Genomic DNA, 23,593 nt, shown 5'->3' with positions numbered 1-23,593 from the left:
CAGCTGGTCATTTTAATCTAAATTCTCATTTTTGGCTGCTATTCTGTTCAAATATTAATGTAAATCCTGTAGAGAATTATAACAATTTACAGCACAATGTGATTTTCACCTAGAAATAAAGCTACCATCATTTGTAGGGGTGGTGGGGAAAAGAACGATTCTTAGAATCATCTCAAAGCGATTTTTTTAGATTCTGAATCAATTCACAAATATCAAAAAGCAATTTTCTAAATGTTAAATGAAATGGGAACCAGGGAAATCAGACTGCCACCCTCTGCTTTAGCTGCTTTTAGCCAGCTTTTGATCCCCAACTTCTACAACCGGGCGTTTTTTGTGGCTGCAAACCAAAGCACCATCAAGCAAGTGATGCCAAAGCGTCCACTCAACTCAGAAAGGACGAAGTGAGCTGCAAACTCATTTGCAACTTCTCAAGTTCAAGGATTTTCTTACGTATTGAGTCGGTACTGTGGAGCCAAGAGACAGCAGCAGATATTTTACGGACACAGCAATCCCCACACTCTACGATAAGACCAAAGAAATCGTGCTCTGCCACAGAGTCTTATATTACTGACAAATGACAGCTATCAGTGAATGGGAGCCACACGGGTGCAGATCTGGCTGAGCTGTTATAGCATGTAGCAGAGGAACGGCAGATCACTAAGACTGATTTAGTTTTAGCTACTAATAATGCTCTGCCATGGTTGATGCTGCTGAACTAGGTCAATTCCTACAGGTGAAAAAAAAAAACATATTATCGAAACTTGAGAAACATTTAATATTACAATGCATTGTTTAATATTACAATGCATTCAACTCAAGATATAGCTGTCTAATCCCAATACATTGGGTTACACTCAAGCATCACAGCATCCTTAGCTTGAACCTTCGTCATATCAAAACAAGCCATCTGGGAGAGATTCTATTAGATCTGACACACACTTTGAGCTCACATCTTTCAGGAACACTTGCCGTTTCCCTAAATGTTAATTATTCAGAAACACATCAGAGATGTGTGTGTATGTGTGAGTGTGTGTGTGTGTGTGTTTGTGTGTATGTTTGCACACTCTTGTTGGTGTCTGTGCACAGAGAGCCCAAACGGTGCACCAGCCAAACCAAAATACTGTGGATAGAAATGCAGCAGAGCCTCTATGCTGCACCCAAACTCTTTACTCAGAACAAGGAATGACAGCACAGAGAGGCAACAATGAGGTGAAGGAGAAAAACAAGTCCATAAGTTTAGCTACAGGGGCAAACTCATTAAACTTCCTCTAGAGGAGGGTTACCCATTGGTTGGTTAATCATTATTGGTTTCAGCAAAGAAGGCCACAGTATGCAAATCAGTATTCTAACCAATCACAATGTTTTAGCACTGGATACTCAGAGCTTTCTGACCAACCAGTCTTGCTGGACTTGCAGTGGAAAGGAAACATCACTATGATTTGAGGACTGCTAGCTCGAAATCCTGGGTCATACTGCTTGCTATCAGCAGCTGGAGCCTGAGAGAGCACAACTGGCCAAACTCTCTATGGGTGGGTAGATGGCACTTTCTCCCCACATCACTCCCGTCTGTTAGCTGATGATCAGAGCTGGGGACCTGGGGAGCATTGCAAGTAATGGGGGGAGAGTCCTAATGAGTGGGCTGGGCAATTGGTTGTCTATAATTCATATTCTAGCAAATATTTTTTTTAATGAAGCTTCTGCTTTTGTAAATCAGTCAATTTGACTTGTGAGGCTGTAACTAAACATGCTACACAGTGCGATGAAGGCCTGCTAAGAGGATACAGTCCAAGATGGTCAGGGGTCAGTGAAGTCAGTGGTGGCAGCTGTCCCTACCACTAGTCCAATTTAAAGGTCAAGGTCGAGCCTGAGATGATGGTTGAGGTCCTGGGCAAAAGTCAAAGGTAAAAGGGCAACGGGGAGCGCGACGCACAGTCCGGCGGCCACCTGACCCGGCAGCTGACCACATGCGCCCTTTCCTAATGAGCCAGAGTCGGGAAAGCAGCTGACGGGCGGCCAAGTCGGCTGTAGCCTGGGTCACAGCGTGGCAGAGGGCTCAGATGCGCTCATGTGGGAAATGTGACACATCTGCAGAACGGAGGTCACTGGCATCAGCCTCAGAAAAACAGAATAACAAAGAGCATGTGGAGTTTAATGTTGAGAAGATTCTCTTAATCAACTCAATTTTCCAAAGTGAGAAGCTTGAGCGCTGCAAAAAAAAAGTCCATCTTTTTATGACGCTTTGATGTTAACACACAATCTAAGGGGACGTTAAGCCCACCAAGATATTACGCGTCAAAAATCACAGCACATAATAGCCGACAGTCGATGTTCTCTGGTCTCGCTTGTTCCCTAACCCAAAGACGGAGCATCGGCACCCTTCAACAAACGACACATTTCATATTACACCCCAATTAGAGGCAGCTAGGGCTGCAAGGCGCCTTTTAAAAAGCTGCAAAAGGGGGAAAAACATGCATGTGTACGTGCATGGCATGTGAAGATACATGTGCTACTGCTCTCTTATTCTTTCTCTCTCTCTCTCATTCCCTCTCTCTTTCTGTCTTTCTCTCTCTGGTGTTTTTCCACTGGTGCTAATCGCATGCAGCAGCACCCTGTTAAACCCTCAGTAATGATCCTATTTACACTTGTTGCCAGATTAATCAACTTTCAGCTGTGTGGCTGTGGGGCTTGTAATGAAGGATGGGGGTGGAAGCGCTAGCTAGCTTTTGCTGGATGCAGCTCGGACGCAGCTAAATGCTGCAATGAGAAGGTTTGTTTATGTTTATACTGGGTGTGTACATGTCTGTGCGCTGTTACAATCAATGCGGTACCCATTTTCCTTTCTCAAAGGGAGGAGAGAACCTCCATTCACCCTGAGGCTTATAAACACTCTATTCTCCTACTGGTCCACACTAACCCTCTTTTATTGTAAGCCAAGTTCACACTTTTGATGAAGTGCTTCTTCTTTTAAAGTACTTCACTCTCTCTCTTTTTCTCACTGGCCTTTACGTTTTCATACAGTTAATAGCTCCAAACACAGCGGGCCTTTGAAGCCATCATCCCATGAAATAAAACCAAGCTCGTCCGTTCTCTCTGGCTGCCCCGCTTGATGGAACTGGAGAGGCAGCGATGGCTTGGAGACAGCGAAACAGACACATTTTTACAGCTTCCACGATCCTCCTTCCTCTCTTTCTCTCATTTCCCAGCCCATCCCATGACTGAAGTCTATACTGCAGCCTACTGTATGTGACTGTGGGCAATCAGAAGGCTTCTCGGTAGGCAAAAATCCAATAAATACATCTTTGCCGGACTGAATCGGAATATTTGAGTCGATTTTTCTTGCTTAAAAGTAGCAATAGATACAGGATTGAATTGTTTACCGCACTGTAGCACTGAGAAACGGAGTGCGGTTAAGTTACACTATATTGATCCACTTCCAAAGGAAATTTGTCATTTTGTTATCTAACTATGCTCAGTGTGGGAGCAGCACAGAGCCGCCAGAAAACCCGTCCAAAACACGATAGTGAAAATGAGAGTGATACGCAGAGATGGCGAGATCACTCTGTAAGGGTCGGGTCAATATCAGCCGAAAATGATGGATGAGAGTGATCAGAGTGAAAAGTGAATTAGCTGTGTATTTTTCCCTGCTAGTTTGATCACGACAGTCCACTTTTAGATGCTCATCATAAGTGATGTGTCAAATTTGAAATACTAGTTTCAATATCATTTTTATATTGTGCCATCTTCAGTGACAGGGTTGCAAAGAAAGCTAGTGACGGAGATAACAGCACACTATTATTTTTTAACCTGACGATGTTAGAATGCAAGGTCTCAGGGGCTCTGAGTGGATGACTTGCTGGAAGCTTTGGCATCAACAGCCAGAGCCCAAGGGAGCACAACTGGCTGTGCTCTCTCCGGGTGGGTAGATGGTGCTTTCTTCCCTCATCACTTTTTCTGTTAGCTGGTGTGACGGAGCTGGGGACCTGCCGCTTTTCTCCGAGCATGTTGGCTGCGTGAAAGTGGTGGTGGCTGGCTTTGCAGGTAAAGGAGACATGTGTTAAGTCCTTACCCTCCTAGTGTCGGGAGCACTGCTAGTGCTAGGAGGATTTTTCTGAACAGGGGGTTAATTGGCAGTACCGAATTGAGAGAAATTTGACAAACAAACTTCTGAAAGGTTTCTGAAAGCTGCCACACACACGGAGAACTTAATGGTGAACACAGTGTACACAAAGTACTATAATGCACACTCCACAGAGAGGCACACCGGCCAATAATGAGCTCGCAATCTCATCTGGGGCTACAATTCTGTTTCCTTGGTGCACCTCTTTGGTCCATGGGGAATGTAGCAGTTCCTTTAAGACTGGCTAGTCATTGCTCGTGTGTGAGGTTTCCGACTCATTCCGGGCACTCTCAGCCTGATCCGAGCAAGCTCTTTACGGTTGGGGTTGACATTGGGAGTAAGCGAAAAGGTCCTGACTTTGCGCCACTGTAAAGTGTGCATGTGTGAGCAGAGTGTAGTATAAAGAAAGGGCGCTAGCGTGGCTGTAGTAGATTGGATTGATTTGTAATACCCCTAATGGAATGGCTGGGAAGGTCACACAGTCACCTCTAAGGGGCTCAAAAAGACAGCTGAATCAATACTCTGAGGCAGGTGAGAGGTTGGAGACAGCAGTGGGTGAGCGGGCAAGTGAGAGAGAGAGAAAGCACGCAAGAGAAAGAAAGAGAGAGAGAGTAAAAATAGCCTCTCAATATATGACTTGACAAGTCACCTTTTAAACCTATATATCAACAGCGTTCAGGGGCCTGCTCATCTGCCACATTACAAATATAGGCCAATTCTAGATTTATAGCCGCTGAAATTTAACTACACAAAGGGCTATATAAAGGCCTTAGCCCTGCAGTGTAGGAATGCAGAAGTGTTGCTGGGCCTATAGGCCGGCTGCTGCAGTCCCCATTAGCAAACAGCACTCGAAAGTCTGAAAGGTCTGCATGCGGCCAAACAGCCTCAGCTCTGCCACAGCACCCCTCATTAGTGCCCAGTGCAGCAAAAAAAAGGCTCTCTGCAGCCATGTGTGAGTGCATGAGAAGGCTGACCCACCAGTAGAGAGATAGAGAGAGTGAGAGAGAAAGGCCTTCGTACTCTAAAACGCCTGTTCATTATCGGCCGGCCAGGGGGAAACGGCAAACTCCAGTGAAAAATATCTGCTTCAATCGATTGTGGCCTGCAGAAGGTGTGGAAACAGATGCTCGAGCAAGCGAAACATAGTGGATAGCGTTTCATAAATACACCGCCGTTTTTTCCTGCCCGTATTAGGTTTCCGCCTCACGTAGTACAAGGATGGGTTTGTCATCCAGAGACACTGAGCCAACACAGTACTGCGGGACAAAAGAGCTCAACACTGCATCGCACAACTGCGCCACCTCTGATAGGCTGTAATGGTAGTACTGCACTGCAAAAAATGACACACCGGCAGCTTGAATCAGCTTATGTTTAGTTGATATATCTAATATCTCTCATTCTTGAAAGACGTATGCTGTATGACCATTACAAGACTGTTTGACTCAATACAATCTAACTAAACAGTTGTACAGTTCCTGTCTTTTAACATCCACTGTGCAGGCTAGAAAAAGTAAATGAACTTTGACTTAAAAAAACTGGTAGATCCCCCCTTTAGCAGCAATCGTCTCCTCCAAACATTTCCTGTGGCAGTAAAAGATATTTGTCCGTCACTGAGAAGAAATTTGAAACCATCCCTTTCTATCAATGTGTTTCAGCTTATCAGTTTATGGGGATGCATTGTGTGCAGGGGCCTCTTCAGGTCATGTCACAGCATCTATAAAGGGTTAAGGTCAGGACACTGACTTGGCCATTTCAAAACACATATCTTCTTTTTCAACCTTTCTTTAGTCCTTTAGTACTTGTGTGCTCTGGGTCATTGTCTTGTGGCATTACCCAGCGTCTCTCTTCAGCTTGAGACTCTTGAGGCAGCAAAGCAGCCCCAAAACCGTGATGCTTTCACCCCCATGCTTCGCAGCTGTGATGAAGTTTGGCCATTGGCATGCCGTGTTCTTGCTTTTGGAGTTATTTTAACAGGACATCCACGCCTAGTGAGCATAGCAACAGTTGTAGATAATTTGTCTAATCGTGGACCGATGCACACCCAGACCTTTGGAATGCTTTTGTAGCCTTGTCCAGCTTCATGCCTCTCCTGACATGCACATTTAAATTCAGAGCATTACAGTGTTAAAGATTAGAGTGTAAGTGTGTGTGTGGACTGGTTTGTCGATTTCAACTCTGTCACCAGTACCCCTTTGACTTTGAAACTCTGCACTTTCTTGCAACCACACCAGGCTGTTCACCCATCCAAGCCGAAATGGCTGCACCAAAAAAAAACGAAAGTTTTTCTATGGATCATCGTAATTCCACTCCTCACTCCTAGATCAATTATGCATGTCCTTCCCTGATAGGCGGAAATGATTTTGAGCCGGGGAGGAGGGAGGGGAGGGTCGGGATGTTGGTGGGGTGGGATAGGGGGGAGGTGGGTTTTGGAGGCTGTTGCTGTGTGAAGAGCACTTTGCTAAAACAATAAGAGCAGCCGTTAACCCCGTGCCCCAGGCCACGCAGAACAGAGGGCGATATTAATTAGCACGGCAACAGGAAGCAGTGGTGAAGTGGAGCCCACGGCTGGTAGAGGAGCGCGAATCGCGACTGAGTGCTCGCTGAAGTGCCTGTTGGTTTAAGGTTAAATTTGTCCTGATGGCTGTGCTAAATATTTAGGGTAAAAAGATTAAAGTTGGGGTTGGGAACGCAGAAGGGAAGGCAGAGGAGAGGTTTTGGGGTAATGTGGGGTAAAGTGGTTTCATCTGGACCTTTTTTTTTCAGCTGCAATTTAACTTCAAAAAGCATGAATGAGCCCCAAGCTGGAGCTATCGCTGGTCCTCCAGTATCCTGAAATGCTTGATGCATTATAAGTGTGTGTCAACTGTATGCTAGTGTTTGTGTATGTGTGTGTGTGCGCATGTGTGTTTGGAGAGTTATGTTTCCTCAAGATTAGTTTGCATATGTATGAAGGAAGTTTTATGACTCAGAGCTCCAGAGGGTTCCATCTGTTTTTGCTGACTTTCACTAGAGACAGAATACAGCCTAAATTATCCCTCCATCTCTCTCGCTCCCTCTCCCTATCTCTCTCTCCCCCTCTCTCTTGCCTTTCTTAAGATTTCCGGCATATATGCATGGCCATATTGTACTGTATTTTCTTATTATGCACCACCAATTAACAGATCCATGGTTATACAAACACCATGGCTCTGAATGAACAGCAGTAGGCGTCTCCTTATAAACAGCATATTCTATACACTAATTCATGTACGTATGATATAGAGGGAAAGGCAGGCTATGGCAACTGTAGCTTGGTGTGGGGCATTATAAGTCCAGGCCTCATTGTAGTCACATATGTAGCCAACCAGCCAATATATGTTCGGTTTCTGAGGTTTATAGAACATTAACATTTACAGTATTTGGCTGAAGATCGTATGCAGAGGAACTTGCTCAGAGACTCTTAATGGTGCAGCATGGAGTGCTGGAGTGCTTGCCCAGCCAGGAAATCCCAGACCCTAGTCTGGCGCATGGTATGCGGTTGTTGTTATCCACTACACTACACAAACCAGTGCACAAGGGCACAGAGATAGTTACTTGTTAGCTCCATGGGCTACATCAGGAGTCTGGCTGAAGGAATTGTCACTGTAAGTGAGGTACACAGCAGCTTAAGCACTTGGGGCACGTCGCCCCATTTGGCTCAAATGAAGCAGTTGTTTGAATACAGTCCTGAACCGCCATTATCTGCTTCATGATGTGTGTGTAATTTAGCTTTGGCTAACCCACAACAGCAACCAAAAGAGGGACAATAAGTCACAGTGACCCAGGCTGACATGCTGCACACCCAGCCACAAGCTGAAACTAAACAGCGGTAATGACAAAACATAAGCTGTTTCAAGCCAAATGGCCCTGGTCACTCTCCAGTGCCTTCGTTAAAGCTCAGAGAAACAGAAAGAGAGGAAGATAGAAACACTTAAATGAAAATAATGGGGCACCTCTCAACCTCCCCTCCCCTCCCCCCCACCCCCAAACGTTTTAACATTCGCAGCGTTAGCGTCTAGTGACTTTGTTAAGCAGCAACGCTTTAATACAATGGTGCGCTCGATTACATGCAGCACGCTCAAACTGGGACGACGGCTCGGGGGAGAGCGGAGTGGTAGTCAGCACTCTGTTTTGTTGGGAATGAAAGAGGAACATAAAGACTTCAAATGCACTCGTCAGGATGTCCTTGAAACTCCATCTCCCAGGATGCAGAGGCATCATTCGGAATGAATTAAAGACAGATTGGATTTTAACAGTTTTAAATTCAGTTTTAAATTCCTCGCTTCGTTCTTTCAATCCATGCTTACTATACATATGTATACATTAACACTGTGTGTCCAAATGTATGTGGACATCCCTTCTAATAAATGCACTCAGCTACACTTTGCAAACACACACACACACATTGTCTAGTCCCTGTAGAGAAGTACTGCCAACAGAACAGAACTCTCTGGGGTAGATAAACATGAACCGATTGGCACCATGCCTGATGTCAGGTGTGGGCTGAAGGGGTGTAAAGAGGGGTGCTGTAATTGAGCTGTGGAGTAGTGAAGCTGTGTCCTCTGGTATGATGGTAAGGCTGCATGATATATCGTTTCAGTAATGTTATCGCAATGTGCAAACGCGCAATAGTCACACCACAGGACATGCAATGCCTTGCGCAATGTCTTTTTTTTGCTGTTTTATACAAAATTAAAAATTCATAGCATTGTCATTTTCCATAACAGATATCTACAACTATCGGATACACTATCTGATGAAATGTGGTCAAAAATTCCTGTGTTTTTAATAGGAATCACAGAAATAAATCGTTTTGCTAAGTGTTTTTTTTCCCCAATATCGTGCAGATATGCTCCATCCAGTCCTTTCTTCAGCATGGTGTATGAAATTTATGGATTGGGCATGTCTTTAAACTTTTCAATGTTTGCACACCAGATCAAACATAAAAAAAAATGTCATTGGCCTGTATAGGGCTTGCAGGAAGCACAAATACCCCAGATCCTTATAGCTCATAGTTATGGTTGAGGGAACAGCTATTCAAGGATATGATAGGCCAGACCCTGGACACCGTGGTCTGGGCTGGTGAAGCTTTTCACCGCCTTTTCCACTGTATCTCATTCCCTCCATGTCCTGCGAGGCTTCAATAAGCAGTGTCAATGGACCTTTAGCGAGAATGAAATGCACTTAAATTCCTTTGACAACTACTTCTCATTGCTTTCCTTTCGATTTTTAGTCCGAGGCCGACCGCTAAAAAGGGCAGCGCATCTTATTTCTGGCCTCCGGAGGCCTCTGTGTCAGAGAGCGCGAGAGAGAGAAAAGAAACAGCCTCTCAACACAACACCTTAATTTGATTTCTGTTCTCAAAGCAACCTGATGGGTTTTTTTGTTTGGTTGGTTGTACTTATTTATTAGTCTGCTATGGAAAATGGGTTGAATGGCTCACACATGCACAAACTCACACATGCAACCATGGAAAAACACTCTAAACATCTAAACGCTCGAACACTCACACCACTGGCTACACTCACACACACACACACACAGACACACATAGAGGCCTATGTGCCCAACAGCAGACTGCTAGACATTACAGACAGGCAGGCAGGCAGCCCCACACTTGAGTAAAGCAGCGGCTGCTGACTCTAATGAACAGCCTGTCACTTGTATCTATGCACTGAAGCAACAAAAAAGCATTTCTCTCACGCATCTGTAATTACTATTCTGAGCGCGTAGCAACAAAAGAGCATAATCCTTGGAGAAAGGCGGTGGAGCTGAGATAAAAATCCACTTATTAAGGTCTGGGTGATGCCAGAGTTGGGGAGGGATTGGGACTTAAGTGTAAAAAAGTGCAGCAAGTGCTCATTTCTGCGCTGTTCCTGCATCCTGCTTCTGTAACAACCAGAGTTAGCCCAACAGCAGTGCTTTCCTCCTGGAGATACAAGATTTTGCCTCATTTATCTTCATCACACACTGACCGAATGCCTCCGAAAACAATGGTGGATAGTACGGTAACACACATTAAAAAAAAACACTCGAACGCACACACATGCAAACAAACACACACACACACACCTTTTCCAGGCTGCTCCCCAGGCATTATTGTCTGGAGAATAGAATGAGTGACCCAGTTGCAGAGGAAGCCCATTTTCTAGCTTTTGCAGTGTAGAGGCGCACCACTCACCCCTGGAGACCTGAGCGAGTGCTGTGATTGGCCAGCCCAGACTCACCTGCAATATGTCCTCTACCGCTATAGTGACATCGGCGGGCCCAGGCCCATTAATCAGAGAGAGAGGGAGAGGGAGAGAGAGATAGAGAGAAAGAGAGCTTCAAAATGACTGGGCCTGCTGTGCATCAGAATAGCAACTGCCTTTGTGCTGCCTTAAATGTGATGCATTCAGGGAATTGTAGATGCTATGTGTTTTCATCACCAGCTGAAGTTGCACAAGATGCATAATATAAAGAGAAATACTTACAGTGTGTCAGAAAAAAGAGAGAGAATCAGGGATCAGGGACTGTCACGGGTTCATCTGGCTGTCTGGAATCTAAAAGGAATATTATCCATCCAGCCCAGACGCCTAGCTTTATGCTTGTATTGGCTGCTAACCTTGAAATCTGCTCTGGAAACAACACACACACACACAAATACAAACACATTGCCGTCCGCCATCATCCTTCGAAGAAGGACTAATTAAAACAAACGGCAAGTTTGCCAGTCACCCCGCGCATTTGAATAACCTTTTTCCGCAGTGGTATTTAATTAAAAACGATCAACTTTGGCTTTAATTAAATGTTTGAGAGAGAAGTGTTCACACTCTGTTACACAGAGTAATTAGTGGCGAATCAAGCGGGTCTTCTCCGCATGAGGAGGGCGAGCGGATCCGCACGCCCCATGCCTTGCTTGCGCTTGTGACGTCACCCATGCAAACAGGAAGAAGGGTGATCCACTACAATATGTGCAAACACAACTGTGGACCACTAGAACTGGCAAGCGCAGAACAGTGATTAGAACAGGAGTAGACCAGTGATCCACTAGAATGAGCAAGAGAAGACCAATGATCCACTAGAATATGCAAGAGAAGACCAGTAATCCACTAGAATGGGCAAGAGCAGACCAGTGATCAAGTAGAATGGGCAAGAGAAGACCAGTGATCAAGTAGAATGGGCAAGAGCAGACCAGTGATCCACTAGAATGAGCAAGAGAAGACCAGTGATCCACTAGAATGAGCAAGAGAAGACCAGTGACGCACTAGAATGAGCCAGAGCAGACCAATGATCAACTGGAATGGGCAAGAGCAGATCAGTGATCAACTGGAATGGGCAAGAGCAGACCAGTGATCCACTAGAATGAACAAGAGCAGACCAGTGTTTCATGAGAATGAGCAAGAGCAGATCAGCGATCCACTAGAATGAGCAAGAGCAGACCAGTAATCCACTAGAATGAGCAAGAGCAGATCAGTGATCCACTAGAATGAGCAAGAGCAGACCAGTGATCCACTAGAATGAGCAAGAGCAGACCAGTGATCCACTAGAATGAGCAAGAGCAGACCAGTGATCCACTAGAATGAGCAAGAGAAGACCAGTGACCCACTAGAATGAGCAAGAGCAGATCAGTGATCAACTGGAATGGGCAAGAGCAGACCAGTGATCAACTAGAATGGGCAAGAACAGACCAGTAATCAACTAGAATGGGCAAGAGCAGACCAGTGATCAACTAGAATGGGCAAGAGCAGACCAGTAATCAACTAGAATGGGCAAGAGCAGACCAGTGATCAACTATAATGGGCAAGAGCAGACCAGTAATCAACTAGAATGGGCAAGAGCAGACCAGTGATCCACTAGAATGTGCAGTGATCTGCTACAATAACCTGCTCTGATTGTTAGTGAGCTACATTATGTGGCTGTATAGATCAACATCAATCTGATACTTCTAGCTAGATAACTAGCTACAATGAAATCTTGGTCTACTGTCATGGTTACAGCATGCGCCCCGTGTGAGCCACTTCCTACGAATCAGAGCTAGCTTTAGATAGTCACCCTGTTACTCCAAACCAAGCATAAACATGAAATTCCCCTCACATATCCTGGCTTCACCACACAATCTCACCTTCACTTGACTACTGTAAGAACTCAAAGTGCTAACATCACTACCAGTAACTGAAAGCTGGAGCTGAAGACTTGGCATGACCTCCTTCCCATCATGCTAAACGACCTCCGTTACCTTCCATTCATTATTGGTGATGTTACTGTGTCTGGCCAAAGCAGTCCTTTAAAAGGCCGCGGAGGAGGCTCAGACCGCACAGGCGTCCATTAGCGCAGGGAGCTGCCGAGAGAGCTGCTGATGGCCGGTGGTAGGCGCGGTCACCTCCGGGGCATTTCGGTGGCTTTACAGCAGAGTTAATGGCCTGTTTACGGCTGCTTTAGAAGAGAAGTCTGGCTCATAACCCTTCAGCAGGCCCTATTAAACCTGAGACTGCCCATTCTGTAAGGAGCAGGCCCAGACATGCTAATTACCGAGACAGCGAGAGGCCGAGACAGAGAGAGAGAGAAGGACTCGCTGCTGAAGGAAAGGCTGACGTGAATAGGAACGCTGTGTATGGACGTACACAACGCCTCATCTCCACACACACACACACACACACGTGCATACACACACGTTCACTGACACAGATAGACACACACGCAACCCAAAACAGAGCGTCTTTCATTCGCCGCTGTCACCCAGATGCCAAGTCGCCCTCCCTTCACTCCAGTATCAGTGCAAGAGAGGCAGCATAGCTCTAGCTCTGACAGACAGACATGTAATTGATGCATAGTAATCTAACCCAGGCACATCTACACCACTAGGCTGGCGGCGCAGAGCAAGACACAGCTCAAATCCTCCACTACTGCAGTCTGATTATAGAATCCTGGCACTTGACTCGCTCTGGGATAAATAGGCCCACACAGACACTTGCTATGAATGAGCACATAGTCACAACTGCTCTTTAGCTCTCTTTCTCTTCCTCTCTCCCTTTCTCTCTCCCTCTCTCTCTCGCTCTCTCTTTCTTTCTCTTGTTCTCGTCTTATCCCTCTCAGCTTTGATTCCTCACTTCCTTTCAACACATATGAGGACAAGAACGCAAAGAATGTGTAAATGAAATGGGGTGCATGCTGAAATGCTAATGGGCGCGCAGACAGAAGCGCAGCCGGAGCGCTCCGCCTTACGTCTGGGATTAAACTTCTTACCAGCAGCAGAAAGAACGGCGGCTAATGAAGCTATAAAGGTGCACAGTGTGCCGGAACGCAAAAGCCGCTGACTACAGCTCCCATGATGCACTGCTCTGCGCTGGCTGCAGCTAGTGATGTAACAGCGAGTCACGTGCGCCGTCACCCCGCCGAGCTGCGAGCGCCTTTATCAATTATGGAGGAGCCCATGGAGAGGCAGGCCAAACAACAGCGGCTATAAATAACACAAAATAATCACGCGCATGAGGTGCACCGCTATTTTTAAACACAGTCTGTGTGTGTGTGTGTGTGTGTGTGTGTGTGTGTGTGTGTGCCAATGGCAGCTCAGGCCTCTCTCACACTCCCTCTCACCCTCTCTCTGTCTCTCTCTCTCTCTCTCTGGCTGACAGTACTCTTTCCTCCCCTCACCAACAGCTACAGCACTCAGCTCTGTGCCTTTCATTAGGCAAACTGAAGCTGTGCGAGACAGACGACAGGAGTGAAAAGGTGAGGCTGTTGCTCTCCCTGCTCTCTCTCTCTCTCTCTCTCTCAGCGTCTTTCCCCACTCCTTCTACTCTCTCTCCACCCCCCCTCTCTTCCTCTGTCACTGTTCACATATTCCTTTCTCGTCTCTTCTCGTTTTGTCCACCTAACAAGCGAAGCAAAAAAGCTCTATCGCTCTCTACCACCCCCCCCCCCCACACACACACACACAACACTAGTCCCCTCACACCCTCAAACCACCACCACCCCCCTCCCAGAGCTGAGCTGTTACCAGCTTAGAATATGACCCTGGGTTTTGGGAACACACAAAAAACACACGCAAGTGAAAGAAACTTCAGACATAACAGCTTTTAACCCCTTAGCCATACTCCAGTACATACTACCAGGCATACTGCTCAGTGACTGCTATCTGTGATCTGGATCTACTACCATGCTAATATGTAAGCTACGTAGAAGAAGAAAGGGAGAAACTGAAGTCAGGAACTGTCCATGGTCCTTGAAGGAGTTCAAGAAGGAATGATCAGCAGCATCCAGAATTCTGCATAATTCAGGGTTTGACATGTGAATGACAACAGAATGGTTTGAGGTGAAAGTGGATTGTAGAAAAATTTGTCAGCTCTGACATGTTGACAGTGGTGGTGATAGGAACCAGGAGCCATAACGGGCCATTTTACTTACAATCCAAAACTACCAGTGAACCTACAAAATTTTCTGCATTATTTAAGGCGATAAAAGAGAGTGATAAATATGGAATAATTCTATATATTTAATGTAATACATTTTTGGCCAAGATCCTACATCACAGGCATCATTTGTAGCCATAAATGTATTCACATCAATTTCCTGTAATAGCCTTCTGTGAGAGACATTAGACTCTTCATTAGACTCATCTGACTGAAGTTTCTGTAGATCTGAGCATCCAATTCACACCAAACCACTCAGAATAACTTTGTTTACATCTGAAGCATTAAAGTATGAAAAATGGGTGGACATTCCTTCTAAATACATTAAATATAAAGCCACTGAGGATGCACTTTTGGTTCCCTAAAGGACGTTTCATTGGAACATTTGCTGAAAATAAAACGTGTGAGTTTGTAGGCCTCTACTGAGTTATGCCCTTTAAGGGCCTCATTTGGCGTTAACTGCTCACTGCCGCTAACTGAATTCTCATCGAGCACAGATCTATACATGACGAATAGCTTACAGCCAGCTATCGAGTGCGGACTCTATGAATATGTGTCGGCGATCAAAGTCTGCTCAGAAGGCCGATGCCTTTCTATATTGGCTCTCCTTTCAATCGGAGTCGAGTCAGTGTAAGAAGAAGGGGGGGGGGGGTCTGAAGGTGTGTATGGAGAGGGCGATGTAAAGATAGGGCCATGGAACAAAAGAGAAAATGGCTCTGTGATTGCCATAGCTACTATAATATACCATAACACACGGCGAGGCTGAGCAGCCTGGCTGCTATGGCAACGCTCCCATGGATTCATAGGCAGGGGAAGTTTTTTCAGGGCTTCTCCTGAAGACGAAACATTGGGGACACGCGAAACACATTGAAGTGTCTCTTACATATCGCTGTCTATCACGGCGTATGGAAAAGGACGAGGCTGCGGCGGGGATATTCTTCACTACACAATGCCGTGAATAGAGTCTGCACCGTCTTTCCTCTGGGGGTTTGCAAAAGCAGCTGCTGCGAGGGCGATAAACACATGTGTATACATAGATGCAAAGGTGCACAAGGATAGACAAAAGCACGCAAGGGCCTCATGTGCCTACATACAGAAAAGCATGCAGACACACACACACACACGAGCGCAAATGCATAGCAGTCCTGCTTGGAAAGCAGCCGGTGCAGTGGCATATTTCATCATTAGGCTTCAACACTTAATCCTCTGCTCCAGTGGCTCCTCCTTAAGTCTCCCCATTTCAATAATCTGCATCTGTGGTAAAGGCCTGTTCTCTGTCCAACCACACAAGTACACACTCACACAGGTTTGTTTTTACGCAGTGGCCTACATATGTCCTTGGTTGGAAGGGTTTTAGTACGGATTACTGATTACCTGTTAATAAAAGTAACCTAATTATAATATTTATATATAAATATTAATTTCTGTTTATGCAATATCTTGTCCAAGAAAACATTAGAGTGACTGGCCTACCTGGTTTATGATTACTGCCTTTTTTGTATAACTGGAACAGATATTCTGATTATATTACACTATTACTTTTATTCACTTAAGTACCTGCATGACGTAAAAATGTTATTAGCGAACACAAAACCTGATCCTAACCTAGAAACCTAGTAGAAAATGGTTTTGCCCTTTCAGTGTTAAAGCTGAATTAGCTTTGCTTTGCTTTGGCTTGTCCTTCAAAGTCAGGACTTTTTTGTGCTCAAAATGTACCAAAAACAAACCCACACACACAAAATGTTTAAGTCTGGGCTATCAGTAGTATATCAGAGTCATTAAAGTCATTACACACACACACACACAGGCGCACACACACGTACCCCACCAAAAGAGCAGGAAGCCTAAACGAGCGAGGGAACAGAAGAATAAGCGCAATAAAAGAGGGAGAGCTGGGATTCAAGAGTTTGACCTTTTCCTTGCCAACAAACATCCGCCATTCACGGACAAATTGACCTGTTTCAACTGTTTGCCGCCTCTTGACAACCGGCAATCTCCGCCATCGCTCAAAAAAAAATAAAAATAAAAAAAAAAAGAGAGAAAAGGCCATCTTCTGCATCTCCGCCGAATTTCGCGGTTTCCGGCTTTCACCATTTCTCTCACTCTAAAAAGGGTCAGTGACACCCACCCACCTCGCACTTAATGGCTAAATGCATACAGACATTTGGGTGGACATACACTAGCCACATACACAAACACACACACACACACACACACACAGGCACACACACATTCCACACAATCACACATGCTGTTCTCTACCCGTCATGTTTCCCCAGCGGTGGGCATGCTTCAAGGTTAGCTGCTCATCGTATTGAGTGACCGCGGCCGGCCCGACGGCCGGTGCATTATCACCTCTGCGGGGGCTGCCTACTACCCCTCTGAACAGGGTATGCGCAGTGGAAGCACGGCCAGTGCCACTGCTCCCCCTCAGCCTGGCACATCTCCACAATTAATAGCTTTAATCTCAACACTTTCCAGTTTGAGTCAGTAGCCAAAGAAGAGCGCTGAAGCTGTGCCCATATGGGCAGTATAAAAGCAGGGCCTGAGCAATATATCAGCCCCTTTAGAATTAGCTGTATTAGCTGACGTCCTGCCAGTAAAGGACATTTATATTTACTGGCTTGTTTAATACGATAAGTTATCAGAGAGCCTCCCCCTTCACACCACTACAAGACTACTATTAGGCTGGGCATCGTTTAAAGGTTTTTCGATACTGACGCCAATACTGATCCCTTTGAAAGCTTTGAAAGCACTGTCCTAACTAAATATGTGAGTTAATAGAGCATTATAGCATAGTATTTTAACATAGGTCATATACAGATTCATGTTACTATTACTTACTGTTCACTTAAAATGTTCATAATATCATGGCAGACTGTCTACTAACATTCTACCAAGCTTTTTTTTTTACAGTGTAATGAGATTGCAAAGCAAAAAAAGTGCATTTCCTGATGAAAATACAGACCATTAAGAGTCCCACTTTTTCAGTGGTGGCTATGATGTTGCCAGGTGGTTGCTAAAACATATCCCAGGCGACTGCTATGGGGTTGCTAGGTGGTTGCAATGGTGTGTTGGGATTGCATTAATTTATTAATGAATGATTCCATTAATAACATATACAAAATAATCTTACGACCAATCCAAATTCTTGATTTTGGAGCAATTATACCGATATGCCTGAATACTGGTGTTGAACATCAATATTTTTCGATACTCTGCAGTACTGAAGTAATTTGATCGGTACAGAATTTTAATATACAGCCAAATTATTACACAAATTATTGATTATTATTGACATTAACACTTTCTGCTGTTTTTTTTAAAATGCCATTTTAGACCTGACAATAGCACCTGATAGGTCAGTAAAGCACTGTTTAACTAAGCCCACTGGGGTCTATTTTATTATATCTGCCGATATTATGGACTATCAGAACCTCTGTAACACATCGGTATTAGGAAATGTTCAGATAGGTCAGGCCCTGTGTATCATGCGGCAAGAGAGGCTTTATTTTTTAAGAGGCTCTTACACTGCTAGAGAGGGGAAAGGACGCCGCCGATAGTGCATTTTAGGGGCATAGCGCTAAGAGAGCAGAGCTTTTATGCCAAGTGGGCCTGTTACATGATACGGTAGAGGCACGCGAGCCACGCTTAACAGCTACAGCGCAATGACAAGCTTCATCAAGGCTGTGAACGGCTTCTGTGAGACTGAGCACGAGCATGAGAGAGAGAGATAGATAGAGAGAGAGAAATGGAAAAGGAGAAAGAGAGAGAGAAATTCTCATTCTCCAAAGGCCCAAAACCACATCTGGTCTGGGGGTTAGCCACAGTGCCGCAGCACAGAGCGATCATCTGAGGGAACGCAGCCGCTTCTAGCGTTTGCCGAGTTTTTCAGTGCCCGTGTGTTCTAAAAATGTGTTTGTCTCTGGAGGTTTCGGAAGCTGTTTACAGCCCCTCTGTGCAGTTTAGCTGCAGCGCTGACTACAAACGCCCAGCCATGCAGGCTAATCCACAGTCTGACTCAGTCACGGGAGATGGGTATATTAACTATATATAGGCATGTTAACTGTGGAACTGGCAATTGAAACAGGCAACAAGAGTAACATCTGGGTTTTTTTGGGAACAACAGCATACACATTTGAAGAGGGTGTCTTAGAGGTGCTTTGCTAAAACTGATGTTGTCTGGTCTGGCTAGGTTTTGTTTTTATTATCATAACCAATAATCATGCTGTCACACTCCTGAAACCAGATAATAAATAAAAACTGACAAGGGAATGCTACCAGGGTTGGGCCACGGACTTACAGGGGCCCTTAGAAGTAGAAGAAGAAGTAGAAGACGCTTTAGAGGCTCTGTACTCCTACATTAATGCATATTTAAAAAAATATATATATATAATATATATAATAATAATATATAATATTTCTATGATCACTATATACCTAGCTGGAATCCTGTTGTGCTTTTTGTGTAGAATTTGAGAACTTTACAACATCTCACCAGTTGATAACTTATATACAAATAAATATACACCAATCAGCCATAACATTAGTACTACCTAATACCAAGTAGGTCCCCCTTGAGCCGCCACAACAGATCTGAGCACTTGAGGCATGGACTCCACAACAAGACCTCAACAAGAAGGCATCTTGTGGTATCTGGCACCAAGACCTTTAATTCCTGGAAGTTGTGTGGTGGGGCCTCCGTGGATCGCATCAGTGAGCCTTAGGTGCCTGTGACCCTTAGGTGCCTGGGTACTGACTACTGCATACACTGCTGACATACACTGTTTACCTGTTGCCTAATATATCCCACCACTTGACAGATTCCATTGTAGATAAAGACACTTCTTTATTTCATTCATTGCTAAAGATGATATGTAGAGAAGAATGCTTCAAATATTAGGTGTTAGCACAACTACGAAAACATGGTCCTTCTGAGCTCTGATACCGCAGTTAATAAACGCCAGAATGCTTCGAATACTAGCAACGCTGCAAAACAAACTACAAAGACATAGTCCCTCTGACCGAACCCTGGCCAATCGCTCAGAAGGCTAAACATTTATGTATGCAGCCATCTTATAAACGCAACCCTCGGTGCTCCTGCTAATATTTACTCTTAGCGGCAGGCTAATCATCAGGTTGTAAATAAGATGGAAGATGCGATGTGCTGCTGGTCTATAAATCACGATCCATTAAGAAGACGTACAAGTGTGCTGATTAATGACAAGGTCGCGCGGCATATTTATCGACTTGTTTTGTTTCACCGACAACAATGACATCATCTTCTGTTTCCCGCCGAGGACATCAGCAATCACTTAAATTGCAACTAAAAGGTTTCTGTGTTTTTCCTGCCTGCGTGTTCTTGTATGTGTGTGTGTGTGTGTTTGTGTAAGTCAAGGTCCCTGGCCTGCCTTTTAGCTCTTCATTTCAGACAGAATTTCTATTTCCCTCTATTACAGACGCAGCACGTCGGTCAGCGTCATCAGTGCATCACGAAGCCAAAGCCATGCCAAGTCAAAAGCAAACACTTGAAAGACTGGACAATCTCATGACCATCTCCAGGTGCGTAAAAGTGGGAGGCGGTGCAGGGACTGTAAAGACATATGCGGGACCATGACTCAGGCCAAAAATAGCAATACAAAAACGGCAGTGACTCTGCCCACCTGTTTGGGCAAGGAGAAGACTGTCCTCTCCTACACAGCTCCGTCCAACAACAACAACAACGGGAAAAAAAAAGCCCCCACAATAACAACTACGCGTCAAATTGGAATCCTGCCTGTTGGCAAAGCTTTGTCCGTCTGCATCGCCAAATCCCTGGAGTACAAGCACTTGAGAAGAAGAGATAGAGCGTATAGCCCACTCGCTCACTCGCTCTTCTTTGCTCTCTCTCTCTCTCTCTCTCTCTCTCTCACTCTCTCTCTCTCTCTCTCTCTCTCTCTCTCTTCTAATGCTGTTTTCTCCTACACACGGTGTCTGGCTGGCCTGGAGATTCGTCTCAGCCACGGCTTTCAGAGGCCCAGTCAGAGGAGAGGGCAGCAGGCCCAAAGCCCCCGCACCGCATCATCCAATTACCCCCCGACTAGCTCCGCATGAGCAGGAGGCCCTGCAGCTAGCTCTACCTCTCTCGCTCTCTCGCACTCTCTCCCTCTCTCTCGCTCTCCCTCTGTAAACCTAGCAAAACATGATGCTGTAATACAGCCATCCCACTCTCTACACACAAGATGCTGTACGGCATGTCAGCAATCACCGGGCACGACTAGCTTGCTGTGCTCTTACGCCGCTACGACAATCGCGGAGCAAGTTTTTCTGCAGTAGATTGCGCTGTTCAAATGTTGTGCCGGCTTATTGTAACACTGCAGGTTCTCCAGCTTTCTCCTCCTCAATATAGCATATTATATAGCAATACATTTAGCAATATAAGCATACCTGGTAATACATCTTACACTGTCACAGAGCAAGGTTTCCAACAGCAGATGCTGCGGGTTATGGGTTCAGGTCCGATTTGCATTCCTAAAGCCGTACATTAAAGCCAACCGTGGTCTATACACAGTAAGACACCAATCAGCGACAGATCCCACCATCCAAGAAACAGACAGATCTCCTACCTTCTTCAGCCGGCCGCTCTTGGTGCCCACGAAGGCCAGAGAGTGGTTCTTGTAGACGTAGGCAATGACGGAGGTCATTTTGTCATTGGACTCGGAGAAGAGCGGAATTCCACGCACCATCTCAGACACCCCCAGAGGGGCGTTCATATCCAAGCCGCAGAAGTTGTCGTCGATGGTCAGGAGCTGAAGAAACAGTCAGACAGGGACAGACAGGTCAGAGAGTTAGAACTTATTTGGAAGCAGGCCGCAATTAAAAGAACTCAGTACCTCCAGGGAATTCATACATAAGGGCACGCTGGAACGCCTGCGATCTAAAATTATGTCCCAATCTCATATTTCATCAAATCACCCAGTCAAAATGTAAAGCAGGGTCGTGAGGTTGATCAGATAGGATATTATATACATTCATCACTGCATGTGCTATGCATCTTAAAACACACATTTGTACAAAAATTCACTCCAGAAATGTACGTATGATATGATTCCAGGTGACAGATAACATATGGTGGGGAAAGCCGCAGTTGTCACCCAGAATGGAATGATTTATAGCTTCAGATAAAGCAGTAATGATTTCATATTGCCATTGCTGCTGAGATTGATTTAGAACCAGTATCACTGGCTAAACTAAAACTGGGGTTTATACAGGGAGGGATCATTTCTGATAGGAATATTAGAAATGATGGATGAGACACCAAGCAATGACTCACTAGGGGCACAAAAACTATGGCACTCTTGCAAAAATACTGCCAAGCTTGATATGTTTACAGTCCTTAACACATATGAATATTCTCTCAGACTTGGGTAAGACAGAGTTGGCATGTTAGATACTGTGTCGGTTCTTGAAAATCCTTGACTGAAAAAGTCCAAATAAGCTACATTTACATAAAATGATTAAATCTATACTATTACAATTAGTTTAATACTCTACAGTTATTGTATAGGTCAACTGTATAGATGTACAATTACACACTGCAGCTAATCTGTCAATATGTCTCTCTTCTATCACTGGTCGATTTCTGACTACAGGAACGCTGCTGTCCAGATATAATTTGGGTGGCCGGTCATTCTCAACACAGTAGTGACATTGATATGGTAGCGCTCGTATTATACATGACTGTATTACACACTGCTACATTGCTGGGGTTAGTCTGCCCAAAAGCCTCCAGTCAATTCTTAAGCCAATGCTTTAAAACACCCACCTCTCAGCATGGGCTTCTTAATTAACTGGGCCCAGTTTCCCAAAAGCATCTTAGCTCTAAGATCATTCTAACTGGCACCTGGAGAGAGTGTTCAGTGTGATGCTCACTCAGCTATTTAGGAATTATCTTTGCGCTAAGATGTTTTTGGCCAACCTAGCTAACCCTGATTGGCTGAATCAGGAGGTAGGAGGTTTTTCAGGACCAGCATTAGGAACTACTGGTCTAGAGGATTGTTGACACAAACCATGCATGACTTGCTAACAGCCAGGTAGACCTAACAGAGCCTTTGACACTAGATAGGGGTTTCTAATAAAGTGGCCAGGAGACCCAGGAGATTGTGTCCATTAAAAAAATGCAATTGTTCCTTGCTGCTCAACCAACACAATAACCGAGTGGGTCACTTTCAACACTGTGCACCAACATACACAGATCATCAACTGCAGCATGTCCAGGTCGTGACAAGAAAGCACACGGGGTCCGTCATAAATCCCAACCACAGTCCTTTGTGTCTGTGCCAAGCCAGCGGGCGCACTCCTCTGATAAAAACTCAATTATGTCCTAAGCTGTGTTTATCTTAATCAGGATGAACCCCGGTGGTTAGGCTTAATGGCGAGCGCGCGAGATGCTAGCATTGTTGCAAAGGGGAACCATGGAGACCATGCCGCTCGTGCCGGCAGGCTTCCATCTCTCCAGCAGACTGTGTTAGACCAACCTCGGAGAGGCATGATCGATGAAAGAGTGACCGCTAAGTGTGAGGAGGCAGGCCGGCAAAACGCAACAAGGGCGAGCATCCATTTGTCAGGCGCGAGGCCCTTCATTAAGCAAATGGAGCGGCCGAGGACGACTGGCTGAAATGGCGGTTATGAGTGATCGGCTGGATCAATAGAGAAGACTGCACTCAATCCAGCGCGGCTTGATTCAATAAGAGCAGAAGAAGGGGGAATAAACAGGGAAATGAATGAGGCAAAAGCAGATGAGGGAGCGAGCGAGCGAGAGAGAGAGAGAGTGAGAGAAAGCGAGGAAGATTGAGAGTCAAAGCGAGAGACGGTGCGAGGAGAAATGTTCAATGTTGCATATCTGAGAGCGCGAGAGCGGGTATGTGTGTGTGTTCCTTCCTCTCTCGGCAGATGTCTGACCTTTAGAAATGTTTTGCTGTCAGCCCAAGCCTCCGCACAGCCGTTGCGTTGCCAGGCCAGAGTAATGGAGCTCATTTAAAGCGCTCGGCTGCCGTGAGCTCGGCTCGCCACAGCTACATAAAACCCG

At 45.3% G+C, this 23,593-nt stretch overlaps 1 protein-coding gene across 1 annotated transcript in view; it reads right to left on the bottom strand.

The window, feature by feature from the left end:
* Window positions 1-23,593, bottom strand: part of plxna4 (plexin A4) — a 317,535-nt gene that overhangs the window by 249,336 nt on the left and 44,606 nt on the right. Inside the window, exon 3 of the mRNA XM_072672908.1 lies at window positions 21,132-21,314. Coding sequence (XP_072529009.1) covers window positions 21,132-21,314 — 183 coding nt within the window. The remainder of the gene's footprint in view (window positions 1-21,131; window positions 21,315-23,593) is intronic.

The sequence above is a fragment of the Salminus brasiliensis genome, chromosome 2 (assembly GCF_030463535.1).
Source record: "Salminus brasiliensis chromosome 2, fSalBra1.hap2, whole genome shotgun sequence".
Classification (NCBI taxonomy): domain Eukaryota; kingdom Metazoa; phylum Chordata; class Actinopteri; order Characiformes; family Bryconidae; genus Salminus; species Salminus brasiliensis.
The sequence above is the reverse complement of the archived record's forward strand: the minus strand, read 5'-3'. Positions and strand labels throughout refer to the sequence as shown.